Source organism: Sus scrofa, chromosome 14, assembly GCF_054392235.1.
Source record: "Sus scrofa isolate SSC_HxYL_T2T_F1_AM1 chromosome 14, Sscrofa_HxYL_maternal_Yorkshire_Landrace_v2.0, whole genome shotgun sequence".
Taxonomy (NCBI): Eukaryota; Metazoa; Chordata; class Mammalia; order Artiodactyla; family Suidae; genus Sus; species Sus scrofa.
This window is the reverse complement of record NC_139396.1, coordinates 45421424-45441557: the sequence shown is the minus strand read 5'-3', so window position 1 is coordinate 45441557 and position 20134 is coordinate 45421424. Positions and strand designations below refer to the sequence as shown.

General features: G+C 43.9%; 1 protein-coding gene across 7 annotated transcripts in view; it reads left to right on the top strand.

Moving 5' to 3' along the window:
• Positions 1 to 4357: 4357 nt before the first annotated feature.
• ADGRD1 (adhesion G protein-coupled receptor D1) overlaps positions 4358 to 20134 on the top strand; it is a 181648-nt gene continuing 165871 nt past the window's right edge. For all 7 annotated transcript variants that reach the window (XR_014828481.1, XR_014828480.1, XR_014828483.1 and 4 more), the window contains exons 1-2: positions 4358 to 5031; positions 5123 to 5159. Coding sequence is in view for 2 of the 7 variants with exons in the window: in XM_003483408.4 (XP_003483456.4) it covers positions 4966 to 5031; positions 5123 to 5159 (103 nt within the window). In the remaining 5 variants the exon portion in view is untranslated. The remainder of the gene's footprint in view (positions 5032 to 5122; positions 5160 to 20134) is intronic.

Sequence of the window (20134 nt, the reverse complement as noted above, 5' to 3'; positions counted from 1 at the left end):
ATCCACTGTGAAAGTGGCATAGGCCAGTGCGGGACTGATGAGCCCCAAGCATGTGGGGCAAGAAGTGAGGCGGAGGGGAGCCCTGGTGAGGCAGAGAGTCTGGTATGCAGGGAGGTCAGGCCGATGCTGCCTGCCTCTCTCTCCATTCTCCCTCCGCTCCCGCCCTCTTTTGCGCCTGTGTAAATGAACGCTGCAGCCTCTCAAATCCACCACCTTCAGGGACACCTGACTGCAAGGAACAGAAACCAAGCTCAAACTTAACTTGAGGCAAACACGAATTGATCGGAGTCTATCAGGGGAAATTGGCTTTAGGCATTGCAGATCCAGGAGCCCAGCATACACCAGGAGCCCAGCAGACTCTCTCTCTCTTTTTTCTTCTTTCTTTTTTTAACGCCGCAATTTGGGTAAATGGAAGTTCCCAGACTAGGGGTTGAATCTGAGCTGCTGCTGCCGGCTGACACCATAGCCATGGCAAGACAGATCCTTAAACCACTGAGCTAGGCCAAGAATCCAGTTTGCATCCTCACAGATACTAACTTGGTTACTTAACCTGCTGAGGCACAAAGGGAACTCCATCTATTTATTTATTTACTTACTTACTTACTTATTTTTAGATTCCACGTATAAGTGATATTAGGGTCCTATTTTATTTTTAAAATTAAAAAAAAAATAAATTGGCTGCACCCATGGCATGTGGAAGCTCCCAGACATTGAACCTGCGCCACAACAGCGGCCGGTGCCACAGCTGTGGCAATGCTAGATCCTTAACCTGCTGTACCACAGGGAAACTTTCTCCAAGGTCCTGTTTTTGTTTTTGTTTTTTTCCCCAGCCTGTCCCACTTCCTCCAATTTCCTCGGAACTCCAAGGTCTCAATTTATATGCTTAACATCTACCTCAATACAAACCTGATCTACTTTTACCAAAGCATAACAGTTTTTCCTTCCCTTAAGTTAAATGCACATACATTGCTTAAAATGATTGTTTGATTACTGAATATTGAATATCTATTAAGTACTAAGTGTGGGACTTCAAGGCCCCTTCAAGGAGATAGATCTCAAAGCCTCTGGCCAAGACAAGAATCCTGAGACTCTTGTCATCCCCCCACCCATCTCATTGTAACATGTCTCCCCTCCCTTGAGCACCCTGACCTTCTCCTTCCTGTCCCTGCCAGGAAAGGTATGTGGCCCACTCCCCACCCTGCCCTATATGCCCCCAACCAACCAGCAAGTGATCATAAGATCCCTTTCCCCAGCCAATCATCAGGTCAGCAGGTGTATCCTGGGACCTCTCCTCTCTCCTCGAGTTGCAAAAACAGACATGACCACACACTTGGCGTCCGCTCTCCGTGATCGTGAGAAAATTGTCCTGCTGTATAATAGCATCTCTCTTTTATCTCAATAAACTCTTCTTTCTCTTCATCCTGCTCTGAGTGTGGAAATTCTTCTTCCAACACATGTGCACGAATCATGATACGAAGGCCTCTTCTGTGGGCTGAGGATACAGAGTAAACAAGACAGAAAAATTTCCGTTCTCTTATGGGGAGAGGTCAACAATAAATGAAATAAATATTTAAGATACAGAGGGTATCAGATAGCAGTAAGTGGCAATGAGAAAAATATAACAGGAAAGGAGGGACTTTAAGGAGGGGAAGCTTTACTGTCAAGATGATATTTGGGACAGCCTGGAGGAAGTGATGAGGGAGGCACATACACGGGTCCATAGTGGTGGCATCCCGGAACCCATGCTCCACCAGCACCCATTTCCCAAGCTTCCACATATGGGCTGCTTTACACGAAGGTGGGCTCGTCTCAGCACCTGGAAAAGGTAAGTGATGTGAACCAGCACAAACCTACAGTCTGAGATAGAGAGCAAAAGTCAGTCTGTGGTGAGTGAGTTCTGCTGTTGCAGAATTGTAATCAGTTTTTATTTAAGAATTTTTTAATTTAAAGTATAGTTTATTTACAATGTCATGCCAATTTCTGCTATGTACAGCAAAGCAACTCAGTAATACATACGTACGTATATATAATATATAATATATATATATATATATATATATATACATTCCCTTTCCTATATTATCTTCCATCATGTTCTATCCCAGGAGATTGGATATAGCTCCCTGTGCTGTACAGCAGGACCTCATTGCTTATCCATTCTAAAAGGAATAGTTTGCATCTACTAACGCCAAACTCCCAGTCCATCCCACTCCCTCCCTGTCCCCATTAAAAATTTTTTTTATTAAAGTTTAGTTGATTTACAATTTTGTGTCAATTTCTGCTGTACAGCAGAGTAACCCAGTCATACATATACATACATTCTTTTTCTGATACTATCTTTGATCATGTTCTAACCCAAGAGACTGAACACAGTTCCCTATGCTGTACTGCAGGACCTCATTGCTTATCCATTCTAAAAGGAATAGTTTGCATCCACTAATGCCAAATTCCCAGTCCATCCCACTCCCTCCACCTTGGCAACCACAAGTTTGTTCTCTGTGTCTGTGAATTTGTTTCTGTTCTGTAAATAGGTTCATGTGTGTGATAGTTTAGATTCCACGTATAAGTGATATCATATGGTATTTGTCTTTCTCTGCCTGACTTACCTCACTTCGTATGAGAATCTCTAGTTGCAACCATGTTGCTGCAGTGTATCCAGTTTTTATTACTGTTATGGTATTACCGTTATTGTATTGGGATGCCTTTGATGATGATTTTTCTGGTTAAAGGAGGTCAGTCTAGGAAATGGGAGAGGTCCATTTAAATAGCAATCTGTCTAATTCTTTGTAAATTAAGACCTGGTCAGAGAAAAATCTGCATCTGCTGCCACTCCTCAGGCATCTTTCCTTTACTAGCAGAGGGAGGCTGGATGGAATGAAAACTGATAAAATGCAGAGATAAGGGTTGTAAATTAGTTTTCCCCGAGGCGATCAGCCTAGGTGACAGGATAAAGGTTGTAATGACAACGGTGTAATTCATCATTTTTTTTTTTTTTCAAGTGTGAAGAGATAGAGAAACATGTGCAGAAAATTTCTGCAAACCTGCTGCACCTGTGCAGGGACGGTCAGGCAATCTAATTTTCCGAAGGTAGTACGCTGCAGGGCACAAGTTAAAAATAATCACCTCATGGGCTTGACATTACATTTTTTTTTCTCCCCGGTGGAGACCGGAGGTCATTTTCATATCCTCTTTAGGAAATACTTGGACTCTGTTCCCATTTAAAGTCAGGACTAAAAGATAATAATATTAGCTAGCATTTAATGGTGTTATTTTCTACTTTGTAATAATAATAATCACAGCTAACATTTATTGAGTGATCTTTTTCTTTGCAAAAAATAGCTAGCATTTATGGAGTGCTGCATATTTTCTAAGCACTGCGTTGAGAGACTTATATGTATCATCTCATTTCTTGTTACAACCCCGGGGAACAGGAACTAGTACCTCCATTTTACAGATGAGAAGTTTGAAACAGAGAGGTTCAGTAACTTGCCTGAGAACACACAGCTAGCAAGTGTCGGAGACAGTACGGGGAGGTAAGTGTTAGTTTAATCACATGGCACATTATAGCTGTGAATAAAATTGTGTGTGTGTGTGTGGACATGGAAGCATTGTAGATTGTGCAAAGTTTTGGTCTCTAATAAAGTGGGTTTAGGCTGGCAAAGGATCTGATGCCCTGCTATTATTACCTTGAGAACACTATCCTGGATGTGGAGGGGGTGTAAACCCACAGTGTAATTTGTAAATAGTTCCATTCACCTCTGAAAGGGTTAAATAGAAAATGTGGTTAGTATTATGTGGAGGGCACAGGGGTGCGGTTTATTTTCTTTTTCCATCCCTAGGTCGCTTTATTTCTTTTCTTTGGGCAAACAAGATTCTGCTCTAAGCTGAGTTTATGGTTTGCTGTATGTTTTCTATGTATTCATATTTATGCTGACTTTGAGGGTATGGATGGATGGCATCTTATTTTTTAAATTTCTATTTCTTTTTAATCTTTTTAAGGGCTGCACCTGCAGGACATGGATATTCCCAGATTAGTGATCTAATCAGAGCTGCAGCTGCTGGCCTACACCACAGTCACAGCAATGCCAGATCCTTAACCCCCCAGAGTGAGGCCAGGGGTTGAACCCGTGTCCTCATGGATACTAGTTGGGTTCTTTACCACGGAGCCACGAAGGGAACTCCATGATGGAAGGCATCTAACACACACACACACACACCCCATGTCTGTCTGGTCTGCCTCCAAACCTCAGATCCAGAAAACCTTCCCAGTGGTTCTTAACAGACCGGAGTTAGGACCCAGGAAGGACCAGCAGCGCTGGCCGGGCTATAAATAGAGAAGCAGAACAGAACAAAGTTTGAGGAGAGCTCTTTCACCACTCACTCTCCCCACCCCAAGCAGACAGAGGGACGAGGTGTCAGCCTGAGTCACACCAGAAGGAGTTGGGCAGCGACGCCCCAGCCCAGGAGCCCACGGGAGCTCCAGACAGAATTCCTTGCGCTTCAAGGAAAAAGGAGAAACATCCGACTCCGAACCTGGATGGAGACAGATGAATTGTCTTGACATAAAAAGAAAACCTTGAGGGAATCACGATTGCTCTTGGAGCCTCTGTGCTGCATCTGTGGCCCGGGATTGCTTCTCGGGACTGTGACGGGGGCTGTGTTTCTTCTCCCAGCATCCCAAGGCTGGTCTGGTCCTTCCAATGTGTCTGTGGATCACTGAGGACTTTCACGTTTGGAGACGAAGAAGAAACACCCATTAACTCCCCACTACTGCCTGCGTTCACTCCCTGAATCTCACAGACTCTAGTGAAATACATGTTTTTTCTGTTGTTGTTTTGTTTTCTTTCCGGAACCTGTGAAGATGTCCCTTTCCCAAGGAAGTGAAAGTTAAGGGGGACATTTTGTCACGGACCCTCAGGAATCCCCCTGGGATCACATTTTCACCTCTGGAAAAAAAAAAAAAAAATGAGGAAGCTGCTGCCTCTTTGCTGCTGGCACTCCTGGCTGCTGTTATTTTATTGCGATTTTCAGGTAATGTCCCCAGGTGATAATTGCTGAGATGGGACTGGATCTCCACTGGGAGGTTCCCCTTGCGTCTTACAATGTGGTGTTTTGTGTGCAGGTGCATGGAGCCGATGCCAGGTCACAAGCCCATCCAGGTAAGGCGGCTTCCCTCTCATCTTGTGAGCTGGGGGTCTGGAATTAGTTTGTTTATTGTCTGTAAGACTGTGGGGCCTTCTTGGGTGGGGGTTCCCCTGACCCCTGCCAGCTGCCCTGACACCTTGCCCTCTGGGTCACTCATCATCTTCCACCTCCGACTTGGTGGAGGACGCTCAGCGCCTGGAAGCCCCTGGATCTGGGGCATCTGGAACCCTGTGATTCAGGAAATGGGGTGTTCTCAGGTGGGCATCTTCTGTCTTTGATTCACATCATGGGTGTCCAGCGGGGATTCATGTGAACTGACCGAGTGCTCCCTGCCTCGTTCTGTCCCTGTCCCTCCTGTGGGAGCTTAACTCCTCCAGCCCCTCCGAGGAAACCCCTCGCCCACTCCCTGGGTCTGCTTTCCCTTTGCCAGCTTGAGTCTTGAGTCTGGAAGCATCACCATGAGGCTTTCTTTGGGGAGGATGGAAGAGGTGTGAAACCTTTCTTGCCCCTTTGCAACTGGGTGGGGTGTGGGTGTGTGTGTGTGTGATGGTGGCGGGAACTCTCTTTGCTGTCACTTTTCCCCATTTGCTGCTTGGCTGGCATGTGCGTGGTGCGGAGGAGACCCCATGCTAATGTCCCCAATTCCTTGCTCAGCCTCAAGGTGGGTGGGGGGGGCATGTCTTGGGCCCTGATTATTACCACAAACAGCCCTGTCTGTCTCCATGTCCCACCAGAGCTTGTGGGCACAGCATCCCTGGTCCCGTCCAGGTGTGAAGCCAGGACCAAGAGACAGGTGGGGTCTGGTGGAAGAACCAGCACTGTGCTGGGTGCCGGTAGACATGGGATGGAGCTCTGTCCCCTTTGGAGTGACCCGGCACTCATGGTGGGTGCTGACACATCCAGTCCTCATCACTGCCTTCACCTGCCCATCTCAGTGGTACAGATGTTGCTGTCTCTCTTTCTTCCTCACGTTCAAGTGAAACCTTCTGTTGAAAAGGATGCCAAGGCAGTGAATTTCCACGGGCTCCCCTTTCCTCAGCCAAAGTACTGAAAGAAAGGTCTGGGGATAAATAAATCATCCAGCATCGCATTAAAGAGAGGCAGTGTGTGCCCCTCCGATCCACGCCTTGTGGTTCACACTGGTTTTCCGGGAGAGATGAGGGAGAAATCCTGGCCAGCAACATCAGGCAGAGTGACAAGGCAGCCATAAGACCCCTGGCACATGGGTGGAAAGGAAGTTGTGCCTTGGCCATGCCAGCCACGTCCACTCGCATCCTTCACCCTCAGCTTTCAAACTCAGTCTTAGTTCCACAGAGAAACTTCTTCTCTCACATCCTAATGCAGGGTTGCAAAACCTGATTCCTCAGTCAGCTAGCTACCTTAGAGAAATAATAATAATACTGACAATCATAGAAATACTACTAAAAAGAAGCCGTACACACCACAAAGCTGGCATGGAAACCGGGAGCTCTGGGGTTTGGGGTTCTAAAACTCTGCGCTGCCTCATCAGTTTCTTTCTCCTTGAATTCTGTCTCCAGCCCCCTCGCTCTTGTTCTTGTCCTCCCTCACTCCCACTTTTTAAACCGCTACTTTCTTCTCTTTCTCCCTCTCTCCTTCCTTTTTAGAATAAAGATGAAGCCTAACATTTATTCAACACCTAGTTGGGTTTTTTAACTCCCTGTGGCTGAAACCCTCCTGCCTCCTCTTCTTTTCATCCCTCCCTACTTCCTTCTTCCCTCCTGCCATCTCTTTCTGCCATCCCTTCCTTCCTTTCTTTCTTTCTTTCTCTCTTCCATTTTTCTCTCTTCCATTTCTCTTTCTTTCTTCCTTTCTTCTTTCTTTATTTCTTTGTGTCTTTCTTCCTTCTTTCCTTCCTTTCTTCTGTCTTTTCTTTCTTTCTTTGTGTCTTTCTTTCTTTATCTCTTTCTCCCTCCCTTCCATCCTTCATTCGAGTTCCTCCCTCGTTCCCTTCCTCTCTCCTCCCTTTTCCTTCCTCCTTCTCTCCCTCTCTCCTTTTCTTTCCTGTCATTCTTTCCCCTTATTTCCTTTCTCTCCCTCTCCAGTCCTTTTCTTTTGTCTTCTCTTCCTCCATCTTGGACTCCGCTCAGCCCCTTTCTTGCTGACAAGCTGACCCCCGTCCCCTGTGCACCAGCAGTACCTGGGAGGCCTGATGCCTGTCTGCTTCTGCCCCCTGGAGCCTGCAGCATCTCAAGAGGAGCCCCCATGGAGGAAACCCGATCCCCAGCCCTTCTTCCCAAAAGCATACACCCAGGCACACAGTCAACCTGCAGTGACCCTGTCCCTGAAAGGAAGACATCCGACAGTGTGGGGATGGCTACCTAAACTGCAGTGATTTATCCTAAGGGGCACTAAATAGTGGTGAATAAAGATGCCAATATGATGGCGTATTGGATGCTTCTGGGTAGATTCCATACAATCCACCCCAGTTCTTGGAAGCACCCTTTTCACTCTCTGCAGGTGAGGAACTGTTCTTCCCCAGAGAGTAAGTGATTTGCCCAAGGTCCCACAGCTCATAAAGCACAGTGGGAACTTAAGGACTCATGATCTGGAGGGAGCTGGGAAAGTCAGACTCATAGAAAGATTGTCAACTCATAGAGTGTTTGTTGAGGAGTTCCCATCGTGGCACAGCAGAGACAAATCTGACTAGGAACCCTGAGGTTGCAGGTTTGGTCCCTGCCCTTGCTCAGTGGGTTAAGGATCCAGCGTTGCCATGAGCTGTGGTGTAGGTTGCAGATGTGGCTCGGATCCTGCGTTGCTGTGTGCTGTGGAAGCTGTAGCTCCGATTTGATCCCTAGCCTGGGCACCTCCATATGCCCTGAGTGTGGCCCTAAAAAGCAAAAAAAAAAAAAAAGAGTTTGTTGAAAAGGAGAACAGCATGGTCAGTGAAGGTGGTTGGTGGAGGTACCTGCAGACTCTTAGGTGAGCCTTAAGCAAAGGTCTCAGTAGAGGCTGGACCCCTAGGGTCCTGAAGCACAGCCTATTTTCCAGCACAAACGTCTGGTTTCCCATCTAAGGTTCTGACAGGACTCATCAGCGTTTCCTATTGTCCCAGGATGACGCCTTCCACAGAGCAGGTCCTCAGGGACTATCTGTTGGCTGGACGGTGCATTCAGTTGATTTTGCTGGTTCTCTGATGAGCTGAGTCTGAAATCTACATGATTTCAACTCCCAGCTGGAGGGCTTTGGCTTTCTTATCTGGCCTACCTGTCTACATTAGCCCAGGTAACTAGATAGTCCTCTGTTTCATCAGTAATCGAAAAACAACTTCAAATCATGTTGAACCTTTGCGTTATCTGAGTTTGTCTGTCATTCCAGAGAAATTACAGCATGCTCTAGTTTGAGGAACCATCGGAAGCTTTTTAGCCCGCCTCCCCATTAGATAGTTGATGGAGATGAAGCCCAGGGAGGGGAAACTAAGGACCCCACCCCACATTGGAAACTTTTTCTCTGGCCCCAGGCTGCCCGCTTTCTTGCTCTGGCCCCAGGACAAGGCTAGGGAGCGACTTTGGTCTAAATCCATAAATGGCAATGGCCAAGACATTGGCACGTCATTTAAAAAAAAAGTTTATAAACATGCCCTTTAACAGCTAACTTTTGTAATGAGCAAAGGGGACTTCATAAACCATGTCATTAACCAGAAGTTTCCTGGCCTAGGGTCCACTGAGTGACTGGTTCCATTTCCAGGAGGTGGGGGTGGCCCCATTTAGAGTTGGTGGGGGTGGTCAACACAGGTGATGATGGTAACTGTAATTCCCTCTATTTATACAGTGATTCATTTTTCTGTGTGAATCCACTGTTAGTTTTCTTTATTTTTTATTTGAGATATAATGGGTATATAAAATCATAATGAGTTTCAGGTGTACAAGATCATAAATTGATGTTAATCTATACTGTGCAATGGTTGGCACAATAATCTAGTTGATATTTGTCACCAACATAGTGTAATGTAGCTTAGAAGGGACCCTCAGACCCCTGCGGTCAGGGCAAAAATGTCGTTCTGCATCTTCCTAGTGTAAACACAAAAGTGTTTCTGATGCAGAGTTCCCGTTGTGGTGCAGCAGGTTAAGAATCTGACATACTGTCCCTGAGAATGCAGGTTCGATCCCTGGCCTCGATCAGTGGGTTAAGGATCTGGTATTGCTGCAAGCTGCAGTGAAGTTCCCAGATGCAGCTTGGATCCAGTGCTGACATGGCTGTGGTGTAGGCCTGCAGCTCCAAATTGACCTCTAGCCTGGGAACTTATATGTGCCATAGGTGAGGCCCTAAAAAGAAAAGAAAAAAAAAAGTGTTTATGATGGACTTTTAACAAATCATGTTTTTGTCCTATTGAACATGGAAATTTGGCAAATAGAGATCTGAGAGCATCAGAATGACTCATACGTCTGTGAGTCTGTTTCTGTTTCATAGATAAGTTAATTTGTGTCATATTTTAGATTCCATATATTACAATCTTTCTGGTTTATTCTCTCTTTTTTTTTTTTTTTTTTTGTCTTTTTGCCATTTCTTGGGTCGCTCCAGCGGCATATGGAGGTTCCCAGGCTAGGGGTCGAATCGGAGGTGTAGCCGCCGGCCTACGCCAGAGCCACAGCAACGCAAGATCCGAGCCGCGTCTGCAACCTACACCACAGCTCACGGCAACACTGGATCGTTAACCCACCCAACAAGGGCAGGGATGGAACCTGCAACCTCATGGTTCCTAGTCGGATTCGTTAACCACTGTGCCACGACAGGAACTCCTGGTTTATTCTTTTTGCATTCATTATTGCATTCATCATTCATTCATTCATTTCACCTATAATTTTTTTTTTTTGGCTGCACGCACAGCACGTGGAAGTTCCTAGGCCAGGGATCAAACCTGTGCCACACCAGTGACAACACTGGATCCTTAACCCACTAGGGCACCAGGAAACTCCCCTACCTATACAGTTTCTTTCTTTCTTTTTCTTTTTTTCTTTTCTTTTTTATGGCCACACTGTGTGGCATATGGAATTTCCTAGGCTAGGTGCAAATCAGAGCTATAGCTGCTGGCCTACACCACAGAGCCAGATCTAAGCCACATCTGTGACCTACACCACAGCTTGTGGCAATGCCGGATCCTTAACTCACTGAGTGGGGCCAGGGATTGAACACGCGTCCTCACAGGCACTATAGTTGGGTTCTGAACCTGCCTAGCCACAATGGGACCTCCTATAGTTTTAAAAAATTAATTGCTAACATTAAAATTGGGGTCGGATTTCAAATGCAAAAACCTGGATTTCTCTCACACACACACACACACACACACACACACACACTAGGCTTGCCCTTTTTTGGACATGGAGATACGGTGCAAACAGAACAAAGTCTCCACTCAAGTTGCAAACTGTCTGATGTGAGACAGACAATAAACAAATGTACTAACAACAACAACAAAAACCCTTCCAAAGGATAGTGAGTGCCATGAGAAAATGAAACAACGAGTGGGGAATAAGAGCAGAGTGATGGTGACAAGAGGTGATCAGGGAAGGCTTCTCGGAGGGGGTGTTCTGTGGCTGATGCTTGAAGCACAGAGTTGGTTATGTACAGCAAGAGAAGAGCTTCACAGGCAGCAGGGGTGGGGTGGTGGAGTTGGGGGCGGGTGGGGGTGTGTGTAGGGGGTGTGGCCTGCTGTGGAAATGAGCTTGGTGTGTCACAGGCCAAGCCCGAGGGAGCCAAGCTCTGCCTAACGATTGGCAGGGCCCCATTTTCCTCTGTGATGTACCTTCTGCACTATTCTGAACTTTATTTATTTTGTAAGACTTATTTCATTGATGTGTAGTTGATTTACAATGTTGTGTTAATTTCTACTACATAGCAAAGTGACTCAGTTTTATACATGCATGTGTGTGTACATACACACACATATTTTTTTCATATTCTTTTCCATTTTGGTTTATTGCAGAATATTGAATATAGTTCCCTGTGCTCTATAGTAGGACCTTGTTGGTTATTCATCCTATGTATACTAGTTTGCATCTTATAATCCCAAACTCCCAGTCCATCCCACTCCCCCCGTCCCCATTAAAATTTTTTTTTATTAAAGTTTAGTTGATTTACAATTTTGTGTCAATTTCTGCTGCACAGCAGAGTAACCCAGTCATACATATACATACATTCTTTTTCCCGTATTATCTTCAATCATGTTCTAACCCAAGAGACTGGATAGATTTCCCTGTGCTGTACAGTAGGACCTCACTGCTTATCCATTCTAAATGGAATAGTTTGCATCTGCCAACCCCAAGCTCCCAGGCCATCCCATTCCCTCCTCCCTCCCACTTGGCAACCACAAGTCTGTTTCTGTTTTGTAGACAGGTTCATTTGTGCCTTATTTTAGATTCCAGACATAGGTGATATCATATTGTATTTGTCTTTCTCTTTCTGACTTCACTTAGTATGATAATCTCTAGGTCCATCCATGTTGCTGCAAATGGCATTATTTCATTCTTTTTTTATGGCTGCGTAATATTCCATTGTATATATGTACCACATCGTCTTACTCCATTCATCTACTGGTGAACATTTAGGTTGTTTCCATGTCTTCACTATTGTGAATTGTGCTGCTGTGAACGCTGGCGTGCATGCTTTTTTTTTTTGTCTCTTTGCCATTTCTTGGGCCGCTCCCATGGCATATGGAGGTTCCCAGGCTAGGGGTCAGATCGGAGCTGTAGCCACCGGCCTATGCCAGAGCCACAGCAACATTGGATTTGAGCCACATCTGCAACCTGTACCACAGCTCACGGCGACACCAGATCCTTAACCCACTGAGCAAGGCCAGGGATCGAACCCACAACCTCATGGTTCCTAGTCGGATTCGTTAACCACTGAGCCGCGACGGGAACTCCAGCATGCATCTTTTTGAATTAGGGTTTTATCTGGATGTATGCCCAGGAGTGGGATTGCTGGATCATACCGTGATTCTAACTTTAGTTTTCTGAGGAACCTCCATAGTGGTTGCATCAATTTACATTCCCACCAAGGGTGTAGGAGGGTTCTCTTTTCTCCACACCCTCTCTAGCATTTGTTATTTGTAGATTTTTTAATGACGGCCATTCTGACTGTTGTGAGGTGGTACTTCACTGTTGTTTTGATATGGATTTCTCTAATAATTAGTGATGTTGAGCATCTTTTTGTGTGCCTATTGGTTATCTATGTGTCTGAAGAACTGATTTATAATCATGTGATAATAGGTTAAAACTCTCTCTCTCAGTTTATTTTTTAGGGCTGGGGGATGTTTTGAAGTCCCTGTGTGAGCTGGGTTGTCACTTGACTGTTACCTTGTCTAAGTAGACATTTAGTGTCTGTGAGAGTTTATCTGGTGAAAACCAGGGTGATTATCCAACCGAAAGATCTCACATCACCTTCTTTTGGGGAAAATAGCCAGAGTGTCTTCCTCGCAAAAGATCTAGACCTTCTCCTTCTGACATTTTTAGGGCCATGGGTTGTTTACCCCCCAGGTTATAAAAGGGAGTCTGCAGGCTCAATTCCATTTTCGGGGCCTGTCTTTTAGCACCACACAGTGTTTTAATTAAAAGAACCTTGATTGCTGACATTAACACTTGGGGAAATTTCAAATTAAAAAATGTGGATTTCTGATTTCTCCCCCTCCGTTTTTTAATTGAATTTATTTAGCTGATTTACAATGTTGTATTAGTTTCAAGTGTATAGTAAAATGATTCCAGTGTATATAATATATACATTCTTTTTCAGATTCATTTCCCTTATAGATTATTATAAAAATATTGAGTAGAGTTCCCTGTGCTTAACAGTAGGACCTTGTTTTCCTGTTTTATATACAGTAGTATGTTACTCTTAAATTCTTAATTTATCCCTCTGCCACCTTTCCCCTTTGGTAACTGTAGGTTTGTTCTCGAAGTCCGTGAGTCTATTTTGTAAATAGGTTCATCTGTATCAGTTTTTTTTTTTTAGATTCCCCATATAAGTGATATCATATATATTATCTTTGTCTGACTTACTTTGCTTAGTATGATCATCTCTAGGTCCATCTGAAACTGACAGCACTAACAGCCTGATCCTAGCCAGAACACAGATTGGCACTTGAACCCACGGCTTTAATTTTTTTTTTTTTTAATCTTTTTGCCATTTCTTGGGCCACTCCCACAACATATGGAGGTTCCCAGGCTAGGGGTCTAATCAGAGCTGTAGCTGCCAGCCTACCCCAGAGCCACAGCAACGTGGGATCCGAGCCGTGTCTGCGACCCACACCACAGCTCACGGCAACGCAGGATCATTAACCCACTGAGCAAGGGCAGGGATCGAACTCGCAACCTCATGGTTCCTAGTCAGATTCGTCAACCACTACGCCATGACGGGAACGCCACGGTTTTAAATTTGAATCACTCACCCTGTGTCTGGACTCACTGAGGTTCAGTTTCTTCCTGTCTCCACGCAGAAGGAATTCAGTTAGAGACAAAGTGATAGATTTATTAGGATAGGACGCTTGTGAGAGATGCTAGTGGGCAGGCACGGAAGCTCTGCCCTGAGGATCCGGTCGGCTATAGTTTTACCATCCAAGAGGATTAGGGGTTAGAAAAGACCGCCTCTTACTTTCTCAGAGTAGTAGCTCTTCCTTAGTGTCCGGTAAGGTGTGTATTCAAATCAGCAGAAGGGTGGTCCTCAAACTCTTGCCCTTGGTCTGAATCTGAATGCAGCCCTCATTCCATTCCCGACCCAACAACCTGAGGCCATTCTCATGCCACCTCTAGTCAAGCAAGCCTGCTTTGGCTGATGACTTTTTTAAGCAATTTATTAACTTACAGTGATCTCCCAATGTCCCCTAAGTTTCCCTCATTATCTGTGGTCCTTTATTGGAACTTTTAAAACTACCTGTGTCTACTCCATCCCTATCACATCCATGTTGCTGCAGATGGCATCGTTTCATCTTTTTATGGCTGAGTAATATTATAATATGGCTGAATATTATTCTAATGAGTAATATTCCATTATAGCTGAGATAGATAGATGGATAGATAGATGGATAGATAGATAGATAGATAGATAGATGCAGATATATCACATCTTTATTCATTCCTCTCTTCTGGCTTCTTTTAGAAAGTGGGAGACCTGTAGAGCTCCAGTTGTGGCTCAGCAGGTTACAAATCTGACTTGTATCCATGAGGATGCGAGTTCGATCCCTGGCCTCGCTCAGTGGGTTAAGGATCTGGGATTGCCATGAACTGTGGTGTAAGTTGCAGATGTTACTTGGATCCCTCATTGCTGTGGCTGCGGCATAAGTTGGCGGCTGCAGCTCGGATTCAACCTTTAGCCTTGGAGCTTCCATAGGCCACACCTGCGGCCCTTAAAAAAAAAAAAAAAAAAAAGTAGGAGACCTGGGAATCCTGGGAAAATCTTCCTACAGAGTCACAACGGTTAGGTCTGGGAAGCAGCCGCTTTTTTTTTTTTAAAGATTTCTGACCTGCCCCAGCCTCCTCTGCCCTGAGACTTGGGGTGCTCCCCGTTGTTTGTTTCCCGCATCTGTTCTGGTTGTGCCTGTCCCTTCCAGGTCATGAACCTCATCCCCGGCCTCTGTCCAGATAACTGTTCATGCCCCTGACCCTTGTGGACACTTCATTTTGCACGCCCTCCATGACATATCTCCAATCTGTTGGACAAACTCAATGTTAATAATTTCAAGACATCTGTGCGATTTGGTGGGTGTTTAACTTTCATCTGCAGCGCAGTGATGTGGGATGGCAGGCCCTTTCCTGATCATAGACCGCCCCCCCCCATCACTAGGCACTAGCTGGGGTGTATGTGTGGGGGGATGCCTTTCTGTGTGAACAAGGCAAGGTTCCTTGATTATGTCAACCTTTCTGCCCAGCATGGATGTGGCCATTTGCAAATGGAGCTGATAGGGAGAGATTTATTACCACAGGGCTTACTTGATAAAGCTGAAGGTGCTAAAAATAAAACATCTGTTCTTTGGTCAACAGATGTTATTTCCTTTTTTGATTTTTTTTTTCCCCAGATGAGTGGAATAACAAGTCCATGAGGTTTTTTTGTCCTCATAATGAATGTCCCAGATATTAGGGGAAAAAAAATGGTAGAAATGAAAATGGATATTTTTGCTTTTTGCTTTTCGTATTCTCACTCTTGCAGAGCTGAGTGAGAATATGAACTGTTCCCAGCACATCAACTAGGTCTTTGACTGGTACAGGAGAGTTAAGTGGTTGGACTGCTGCCTCTCTTTGGTCCCTATTACAGAATTAACTTTGCTCTTGGCTTCCACTTTGGATGCATGCAGTGCTTCATTTTTCATCTCAAAATTTAGTGTGGACATTGAAGTTTCTTTGTGATGCAGTGGGTTAAGGATGGCATTGTCACTACAGTGGCTTGGGTTGCTGCTGTGGTACAGGTTCAATTCCTGACCAGGCATTTGCCTGGGGTGTGGCCAAAAAATTTTTTAGTATGGACATTACCTATGGTCTTTTTTTTTTTTTTTTTTTTTTGCTTTTTTTTAGGGCCACACCCGCAACACATGGAAGTTCCCAGGCTAGGGGTCAAATTGGAGCTACAGCTGCTCGCCTACACCACAGCCACAGCAATTAGGGATCCAAGCCACATTTGTGACCTACACTGTAGCTCACGGCAAAGCTGGATCCCCAACCCACTGAGTGAGGCCAGGGATTGAACCTGCATCCTTATGGATATTAAGTGGTTTGTTTCCACCGCACCACAATGGGAACTCCCCCTTTGGTCGTTTTAGTTGTGAAAGCAAGTCTGAGAATACTTTTTAAAAGAATACAGATCCAAACATGCAAATAGAACAGAAATAGAAACCTTCTCGCATCTTATACCCTGTTCCTCCATTTCCGCACTTCAAAACACTGTTCTCAGTTTGTAGGGTATACATCCAAGCCCCCCTTCCCTTTTTTTTAAATTGAAAAAATGTTTGTCTTTCTATGGCAGCACCCACAGCATATGGATGTTACCAGGCTAGGAGTTGAATGAGAGCTGCAGCTGCAGACTTAACGCCAGATCCTTAATCCACTGAGCTGAGCGAGGCCAGGGATCAAACCCAAATCCTCGTGGCTATTAGTCAGGTTCTTAACCTGCTGAGCCACAACGGGAACTCCAAGCCCCGAATCTCTTTATTTATTTTTCTCTTCCCACCCTCCCTGCTCGACGAACAACTCTACTTTGTACAAATATGTCATAATACATACATTTTTTTTCTCACCCTTGATTTTCTTTAAGGTAACAGTATAACTTAAGGAACGTTCTATATTAGTACATGTATATCAGCCTCATTATTATTATTATTATTGTTTTTTGGCTGCCCTGTAGCAAATGGAGCTCCCGGGCCGGGGATCAGATCTGATCTGTAGCTGTGAACTTAAGCCGCAACTGTGGCAATGTTGGATCCTTAACCCACTGTGTCAGGCTGGGGATCAAATTTGTGTCCTAGCATTCCCAAGAAGCTGCAGATCCCATTGTGCCACAGCGGGAGCCCCTCAGCCTCATTATTTATCCCAGCTACGCAGGAGACCATTATATAGATGTTCTATATTTATTTAGTCAGCCCTCTGTTAATGAGTATGTAGACTGTTGGCAGATTTTTTGATACTTAAAAAAAAAAAACAAAAACCTGTAGAGTTCCCGTTGTGGCAGAGTGGAAACGAATCCTACTAGGAATGATGAGGTTTCCGGGTCAATCCCTGGCCTCGCTCAGTGGGTTAAGGATCTGGTGTTGCCGTGAGCTGTGGTGGCTCAGATCATGAGCAGACACGGCTCAGATCCTGTGTTGCTGTGGCGTAGGCCGGCGGCTGTAGCTCCAATTAGACCCTTAGCACCTCCATATGCTGTGGGTGCGGCCCTAAAAAAAAAAAAAAAGACAAAAAACAAGAAACAAAAACCCTGCAACAAATATGCTTGCCCATAGGTCTTTGATCATATGCATAAGTTTATCTCTAGAATAAATTCCTACGAGTGGAATGACTAGGTCAAATGGAATGTGTTCTTAAAATTTTGATAAATGTTTATTGCCATATTGCCCTCCAAAAAGGCATACTGATTTGAACTCCTGCCAATAAAGTGGTAGAACTTGCCAACTTAGTACATGTAACTTTTTGTTTGCCAACCTAAGTGAATAGACTAGTTCATTGTAGTTTTAATATGGTTTTTTGGGGTGTTTTTTTTTTTTTTTTTGTCTTTTTGCCTTTGCTAGGGCCACTCCTGTGGCACATGGAGGTTCCCAGGCTAGGGGTCTAATCGGAGCTGTAGCCACCAGCCTACGCCAGAGCCACAGCAACACTGGATCTGAGCCGCATTTGCAAACTACACCACAGCTCACGGCAACACCAGATCCTTGACCCACTGAGCAAGGGCAGGGATCGAACCCTCAACCTCATGGTTCCTAGTTGGATTCATTAACCACCACTGCACCACGATGGGAACTCCAGTTTTAATATGCTTTTAAACTTTAGAAGTGAGACCGAACTTTTCTTTCTTTTCTTTTTTTTTTTTTTCTTTTTCTTTTTAGGGCCACACGCACAGCATATGGAAGTTCCCAGGCTAGGGATCTAATTGGAGCTACAGCTGCCGGCCTACACCACAGCCACAGCAACGCCTGATTCAAGCCATGTCTGCGACCTACACCACAGCTCACGGCAATGCCAGATCCTTAACTCACAACTCACTGAGTGAGGCCAGGGATCAAACCCACAACCTCATGATTCCTAGTCAGATTCATTTCCGTTGTGCCACGTTCTTCTGGGAACTCCAGCACTTTTCATATTTCTGAAAATAATTTGCATTTTTTTTTGAACTCTATGTCCTTAGCTCCAATATTCTGTCAGTTTTAAATTGACTTTTTTTTTTTTTTTTTTTTTTTAGGGCTGCACCTGTGGCATAGGGAAGCTCCCAGGCTAGGGGTTGAATCAGAGCTGCAGCTGCTAGTCTATGCCACAGCCACAGCAATGTCAGATCCTTAACCCACTTAGTGAGGCCAGGGATCAAACCCGAATTCTCATGGATTCTAGTTGGGTTCTTTACCTTTGAGCCATAAGAGGAACTCCTACATTTTTTTAACAAGAGGAGTTTTATTAATATAATAAATTTAATGCATCTAAAAATAAAATCAGTACATTTCTGTCCTATGTATTATATAAATATCATTCACCAGTTTTATTTAGCTTGTTTTAGTTTTTTGGTCCAACTATAATGGAAAAAAATCATTATATAAAAATAAATAAATAAAAAATTTTCTGCATGGAAATTTGAAAAATTTAAATTAAAAAATTTGTAATTAAAACATTTAGAAAAATAAAATTCAAATGAATAACCTCTTTTCCTCAGAACCTTTTATGTTTTGTTTAATTATATTTAAAATTTGATACATTTGGAAATTACTCAGGTATACAGACTGAGGTAAGGATCTTAATTTTTTGTAGATGGCGGACTTTTTTTTTTTTTTTTGCTTTTCAGGGCCGCACCTTGGCATATGGAAGTTCCCAGGCTAGGGGTTGAATCAGAGCTGCTAGCTGCCAGCCTATACCACAGCCACAGCAATACCAGATCCGAGCCTCATCTGCAATCTACAAACACAGCTCCTGGCAACACTGGATCCCTGACCCACTGAGGGAGGCCAGGGATCGAATCTGCATTCTCATGGATGCTAGTCAGATTCGTTTCGCACTGCCACAACGGGAAGCCCTGGTTTTAATGCTTTCTGTTAAATAGTTCTCCTCTGATTTAAAATACCACCTTTATAATAAACTAAATTATATATTTGCTAGGGAATATTTATGGATTTTTCCCCCCCGAACTGTCTGTTCGTCTGTGGCACCAAATCATATTCATTATTGTGACTCTACAATATGTCTTTTTCCTTTTTTATTATTATAGTTGTTTTACAATGTTTTGTCAGCCTCCGCTGTACAGCAGAGTGACCAAGACATGTCTTAATATCTGCTAGTGCTAACCCCCCCCATTATCTTTTGATGGTCCTTCTCCAGATTTTCTTGGTTATTCTTATTTATTTTTCTATATAAGCTTCATTATCTGCTGTCTCTGACACCAAAAATTCTCAGCATTTTTACAACAAATTTTCCTACTATTTATATATGAATTAAAGGATAGTAGATATTTGTATGATTTTTGAGGTTTTTTTTTAATTTAATCAAGAATAGGTTACATCCTTCGTTTATTCAAGGGTTCTTTTACATCCCTCTGTATGATCTCTGTATTTCCATCATGAAAATGTGGTATAGTTTTTATTCTTTTGTTCTTAAAATGTCTTCTCTTTATTGGCTACATTTATTGATGAAACTTTTATTTTTCAGCATTATAAATTGGATGCAGGAGAGCTGTTGACATTTGCATGGTTAGTCTGTATCAGCCTCCATACCAAATTCTTATGTTTGTAACAGTTTTTCACTTACCAAATTTTCTTCTTATTTGTCATAGTTCTTCATTTTCATTATCAGGCATACCTCATTTGAAAATAAGGATCATATTATTTCCTCCGAAAAAAGAATCTTTTTAAATAATGAACACCACCAAGATATGTTTATTAATTTTTACTCTTCTCTGATCTGGCAGACACTTGAGGCAGTTGATTATTTAGTCATCTGGCCCATTAATTCCACTGCTGGGAATGGTTCATGGAGAACGCATCCAAGATAAGATTCAAGTTAGGAGAAAGGCTGAGTGCGTGATGGTGCTGCCACTCAAGGGACGATTACCAAACTCCCTTAGGAGGCTTTGGGAGAAAAAAATAAATGAAATAATTCATCTGGTATTATGTGAGGAGAGCAGAATAGGAAAGAACATATGTGCACAAAATGAGGTCTATTCCAAGTATAAGGATCATAAAGGAAATTCTGAAAAGATTAATTTGTAGTATGGAGAGAGATAACCGAGAGATCCGGAGCACACATCGGGAGACTTTACAGAGGACTGCTTCTCAGACCAGCCAGCTGAGCAATGGCTG